This window comes from Triticum aestivum, chromosome 2B (assembly GCF_018294505.1).
Source record: "Triticum aestivum cultivar Chinese Spring chromosome 2B, IWGSC CS RefSeq v2.1, whole genome shotgun sequence".
NCBI lineage: Eukaryota > Viridiplantae > Streptophyta > Magnoliopsida > Poales > Poaceae > Triticum > Triticum aestivum.
In genome coordinates this window covers 204,115,858-204,122,104 of record NC_057798.1, presented here as the reverse complement: position 1 = coordinate 204,122,104, position 6,247 = coordinate 204,115,858, and the positions used below count along the sequence as shown (strand labels likewise).

The window sequence follows — 6,247 nt, the reverse complement described above, 5'->3', positions numbered from 1 at the left end:
GGATGCTAATAGACAGACACAGACACACAGACAGATGGACTGGTAGAAGTACCTTGAGGACCAGGTTGGCGTCGGGGACCGAAACATTCCATTTCGCTGCGGAGTTGGCAAGGCACCGTGAGAATAATTTGATTAGGCTAGCAGTAGCAGTATGGATTAGGCCTGGTATATCTAAGCACTTTTAGCCGCCTCGGAAATGCGAACCAGTGGCTGCAAACAGAACAGTGCAGCCTTTCCCTCGCAGCAGTGCGAGACGCCATGATTGAGCTTCTTGTTTATGCCCCCTCCCGTGTGCACTCCGCAGCACACATCATAGACAAGCACACGCAGTTTTTGTTACTTTGTCCCGCTACAAAATTCTGCCTTTTGCAGTACGGGCTAGCGCCACCTTTTTCAGTGACCCTGCTCCTTGCGCCCCTCCCGGCGGTATACAACATACGCATTTCAGCCTCACGCCGCCACTCGATGGTGATTTCGGCGCGTACCATTCGATTACCTACGCTCGCTTTTCTGCTTGTAGCGGGCAGACCAAAGGCACTATCCGTGTGAGAAACGAGGCGTGCATTTGTGCGTCTTTTTCTCTTTTGCTAAAGTCTGAATCTGGAGTAGCAAGCAAGGGCAAGGTGCCGCGCTGGAGTATGTTGTAAAAAATCAAGGTGCAGCGTTGTCTCTGTCAGTTTGAGCACGGGAAAGCGGCGACCGTCCCGATTCGTCCGTAGCGCTGTAAAAGTGGCGGTTAGGTGCCAGTTAGACGAGCTAATGAACAACAAAAGTTCCGAACCGCTCCAACGATCGGGACTCTCACCTAATCCCTCCACGGGAGGAAGGAAACAACCAGTTCCACGATCAAGCTGGGCTACTACTACTACTCAAAACTCCCGGGACTTGGGCAACAGCAACGTCCAGCACGCCGTGCACGCGTGACAGCAGCCGAAAGCGCCGCCCGGCCGTGCCGATCGAGTGCTCGGCCGCTCCGACCGCGCGGGTGGGCGTCGCCGTCAGGAACGGATTATGAGACCCGCACCCCGCCGGCAGGTCGCCGTCGCCACCGACCGCACGCAATTGTGGCAGCATCGCCATATACGCACGACGAGCGGGCGGGCGGGCGGCACGAGCTATACGCGACCCCGTGGCTCGCCACGTCGCCGTCTCCATATCCTTCGGGATACGAGAGGACGAAAAGTGCGCCTACGTAGTACAGGAGGTAGACGCGGACTGTAGACCGACCGCTCGACCATGTCGTCACGGCGTATCCACGGTCCGCGGCGACGTTTCACTCGGCGGATGGAAGCGAGCTCCGCCACGGCGTCGGTTGTTCGGGGCCGTCGGTCGCCGACACGACTGGAGCACGGTGACTTGGCGGCGAGCCCGCCTAGAAGAGACGAGTTTCCGCCGGGGCCGAGGAGAAACGTCTGCATGCGGGCGTCGGCTGAAAGCCGCTCGTCCCGTGCTGGCTCGCCAGGCGCCTGCGCTGCACGGTCACTGCCTCACGCCTGTCGCGGTGGAGAGCAGGAGAGGGAGAGGGGGCTGGCATCCTCGCCATCAGCGCCGCACCGAGCTCGTTGTCAGTGCACGTCGTCGCAGCGGAAGAGTTCACGTGCTGGAAATGAATTCAGCATGGATGGATATCTGTGTGTGGATTAGTCGTGTTTTATAAACATTGACTGACAGCCCTGACGGGCAGACAGTTCAGGATGGGTGTACCCTGTGTACGTGCATGAGAGCGTCAGTCGAGAATTCAGACGAGTATTCTAGTATTCATGAATGAATTTCTCTGGTGGCAAGATTCCAGCAACAAGTGCTAACGACAGAAGGAGAAGCTGCGTAACGATATAATAATATAAAAATAAAAATACAGTTTCAAATTTGCAATGGCATATCCTGGCATTGAATTGCCACAAATGCACGATCAAATACTCTATCTTCAAGATAGAAAGTCATGGTGGACTCCTTGAGATCTGTACAGACGAGTTATTTGTTTCGAATTAAGCGTCTCATGTTAATCAAACAAGAAAAAACAATCTAATGATCAAATCTAAATGCTTCTCTGAGCATGAGCAGCTCAGAAAAATGCACGATCTTTACACAAGATTACTTCCTCGCCTTGGTGATGGACAGCTCTTCGAGCCAGTCCAGGATCCTGATGCGACGCCCGCCGCGGCCTCTCTTGACGTTCCCATCCGCGAGTCCGCTTTTCCTCGATGCCGGAGGCAGCTTGACGGACTCGACGACGTCCGGCGAGCACTTGCATCCGAAGCCGTCACCGAACAGCCCCGCGCCATGTTTCCTGAAGCTCCTCTCAATGGCGCTGGCGGCCTGCTCGAACCTAGCGCTCCTGCCGCTGCCGCCTCTCGACGCGGCGGTGATCTTGGCCCCATCGGCGCAGCGCGGCGGGTACACGTCCGGGGCGCCGACGACGCCGAGGCGTATGATGCCCCACCCGGCGGGCGGCGGGGCCGACCCCGTGCTCCGGCGCGGCCGCGAGCGCAGCTGCGGCGACGGGCTCGGGTGCGCGTAGAACAGGCTGCTCGACAGGGACCTCCGCGGCGGCGCGGCGGCGTGGTCGGAGGAGGCGCTCTTGGACGAGTGGCTGCGGCTGACGCAGCCGCTGCTGCTGCCGCTGGAACTCGCGCTCCGGCAGTCGGAGCGCGAGCCGAAGCCCGCGGTGGACGCGACGGACTCGGACCGCGGAAGCAGGACAACGGTGGGGGCGTCGGCGGAGGCGGTTGACGAGGGGCGGAGCGGGAGGAGCTTGCCGTGGGAGAAGAGCTCGTCGGCCACGCACATGTCGTCGGCCGCGGCCGCGCCGGCCGAGACAAGGCCGCCGGTGGACAGGACGCGGAACTCGAAGTCGTCGGCCGCCTCGGGTGTGGAGCTGTCGGTGGCTTCGCGGGGCTCGTGAGGGGCGTCTGCCATGGTCGGGGTTCTTTCCTTGGTCCAAGGGGAAGGAGTGGGGAAGAAGAAGAAGAGATGGTCGCGGGGTTTTGTTGCGTTCTGGTCTTCTTCTTTTTGGCCTGTTCGGTTTTCACTCCGAAGAACGGGAAGAGGACGGGAATAGAAACAGAGGAGAGGCTGTTTTTTTTTTTGCGGGTCAGAGGAGGGGCTGTGGCTACGGTGCTGGGGCCCTGGGATGTCAGTACCATGCGCAGTGCTTAAATAGCGCATTGGTCGTCGATGCGCAAAACTTGCTGGTCAACGGTACCAGCCGGTTGCCCCTAATTTTGGAGGGAATTTATGACGCTACCGCTGGGGCAATTATCCCGACGTTGCCAAAAGGAAGCTCAAATTGGCTCGACCACCCCGTTGTTGCGTAGCGCATGCCTCGCGTACACAAGAACCGAGTCAAACTACTATGAGAAAATATATTTAATCTTTGGAAAAACACATTTTACTCATTACTCCACGTGTATAAATGCACAGTTTCTCTTTTTCTGTCATCGTACATCGAACAGGCCAAAAACTAAACAACAATTTGTTTAAATAAGTTTTGCGGGAAAAAATCAGATGCAGTACAAAGAACACAAGTACAACTAGATTAGCGAACCGAAAGCGCGCCGCCCTCATCGATCCTCTCTCACCAGGTTCAGGTTAAATTTGTTGTAGTAGTCAGTCAGGAACTCGTCGAGTTGAGGCCCCACATGACCAATTCATCAGAACAACAACTATTGCTCATGAAAAGAAGTGTAGATCGAAAGGATCTAACCTGTATACACAAATGAAGACAAATAAAGACTGGATCCAAACCAATCCACCCAAGACCGTCACACCGAAGACACATCTTCACATGCCCTCTAACGACGCTCGATGCATCGTCAGGACAGGTACTAAACGAGGAGAACTTTGTTTCATCTTTAGAGAGTCGTCGTCGTTGCCTTGCCTTCCTAAACAGTACACAAAAATCTAAACGAACTCAAAAGAACACCTAGAACCAAAGCAAGGGCCATCCCGCCGCCGCGAGCCGGGGTACACGAGGCGGACCGACAACAGTGCCGACGGGAGACATAGGAACGCTAGACTTTTTTCTTGGGAGAGGAGGCAACGGCTGCATGGAATAGATCGTAGGGAAACGAAACAACAAATAACCGTGTCCAAAGCTTATCATCAAGCATTCATGAATCATGGCTGGTCAATGTACATAAGTAGCCATTTGATTTGTGCGATCTGATTTGTGATTTACCATATTAGTAGTGCTACATATCGCCATAATAGTTATTACTAACCCCGTTCCACAATGGAGTGTATATTATTTAAAAATAAAGTTAAACATGCCTATGTTTGACCAAGTTTATAGAATAAACTATCAACATCTAAAGTACTAAAAAATAAAATATAAAAGTACAGCCCATTAGGAATGTAATGATACAAATGTTGCGTTGTGGATGGCGGTATTCTTTTCCTTAAACTTGATCAAGCATAGACATATGTGACTTTTATTATTGGAAAACAAAATATCCACTGTATTTTGGAATGAATGAAGTATTATACAACACCAATCATATGAGTGGCATCATATATATGTATTTATAGTAGTTGTGGGTGGTAATTCTCTTTTTCACCTATATTTCAATGACAAATTTTTGACTTGATTTCTGCCGCATGAATTGATGGTTAGATATCGGCTTAATAGTTACTTAAATATGTTTATATGAGGTAAATTTTACATATCCAGTGGCCTAGTATAAATCAACATACATAATTACATGATTTACTGGATGGGCATTACAAATCAAGATAAATAATGACATAAATATGATTGGACAAATAAATAGATTGTTTCAGACATCTACGACAATATGTAGTAGTTGTACACAAGTAATTTCATGGGAGACAATTTTCCCACTTCTCTCATGCCATGTTCGACTAGCGCTACAATTAAGCATGTAATTTAGATCAAGACGAATCATATGACTAAGTGTATATGCAATTATGTGCTACATTTGACAATGATGAAAGGCAATTATCTCCTTTTAATCTTCGTACGGTGATCGGCATTCTTGATTGGTCAATGCACCAAATGTGGTTGTTGGTTCCCATCGCGTGGTTTACTCGATGAACGTTACATATTACCATAAATAACTACTCAAATATGATATTATAAAGGCCCAAATTGTATATCAATAGTGTGCGTAGCTACTGGGCATAACGTGATGATACCTCACACCAAGTTGCGAGAGTGTCTTACAATATATTTCAATGAAAATTATTTGGAGTAATAATGTAAGAACTAGAACTGAAAATACATATGATATATTACCCTTGACTATTTTATAGATGTAAAATATTTATTAAATATAAATAACATAACAGAATGAAAATTCTAATGCATGTTTGCATGTTGAGGTGGGATTTTTTCTATGCATGGTTGCATGTTGTGTGGTGGGGTTTTTAATGCATGTAGCATGTTGAGGTGGCAAGTTTGCATGTCGAGAGAAATAGATTAATGGATGCTAGCTATTTAGATATAGAATATTACCACTTTCCACAATCTCTTTTGTTGAAAGAATGGGCCTCCTCATTGATTTTAATTAAAAAATATACAAGTTCAGATATACGAATCGTAAGAAGTCGAAAAAGGTTTTGCGTGTGATAAACTAGAACCAAGTAAGCATGCAAGGTCTTAGTCCCTCTCTAGAGCAATGAGAAGAGTATAAGCATTATGTATGAACATTCATGTAGAGGTGCTAACATCACCTACAACTTTATTTCATTACAAGCCACAAAGACTAAGTTGGCTCAGAAAGCTTCAAAAGCTAAATAGAGACATGAAATTGTTAGGATGCTCAACCTAGACCAGATGCAATTCTAGTGATTGTGCGTGCCCATCCATGGATTTTGTTGTAGATCTCCACCATCATCTTCTTGATTCTTGCAACTCCTTTTTCAATGCTTCTTTGTCCTATCCTTGTCTACAGAATAGCCAAACTATTAAGACAATGACATAGACTGCAATTGAGAGTAGCAAGATTTTTAGGATATTTTTTATCGAAGCATGGAACACATGTTTTTTTTCATATTTCCAGCACAAAGAAACTCCGCCCGTTAGGGCTACTTTGCACTTGTTTAAATAGGATTGTTAGACAACTCATGTCAACAAGGTGCACCTTCTTTTTTGAAAGCTCGTCTCCAATGAACCTATGGGTTAATCATACTTGGAATGGGTTAATTTGAGGATGGCTCGTCGTACAAGAAGTTCTCCACGTATGCACACGAGTGAGGATAAAGTGCGAATAAAAGACAAGTGTTGGTC

At 48.5% G+C, this 6,247-nt stretch overlaps 1 protein-coding gene across 1 annotated transcript; it reads right to left on the bottom strand.

The window, feature by feature from the left end:
- Positions 1-1,834: 1,834 nt before the first annotated feature.
- Positions 1,835-3,066, bottom strand: LOC123041066 (uncharacterized). Its single transcript, XM_044463767.1, has one exon. It carries the CDS (start codon positions 2,914-2,916, stop codon positions 2,092-2,094), a length of 825 nt encoding a protein of 274 aa, XP_044319702.1. The 5' UTR covers positions 2,917-3,066; the 3' UTR covers positions 1,835-2,091.
- Between the last annotated feature and the right edge of the window lie 3,181 nt (positions 3,067-6,247).

What these genes read in the sequence shown, in the direction of transcription:
- LOC123041066 (XM_044463767.1), bottom strand. Translation starts at nt 2,916, where the DNA reads ATGGCAGACGCCCCTCACGAGCCCCGCGAAGCCACCGACAGCTCCACA.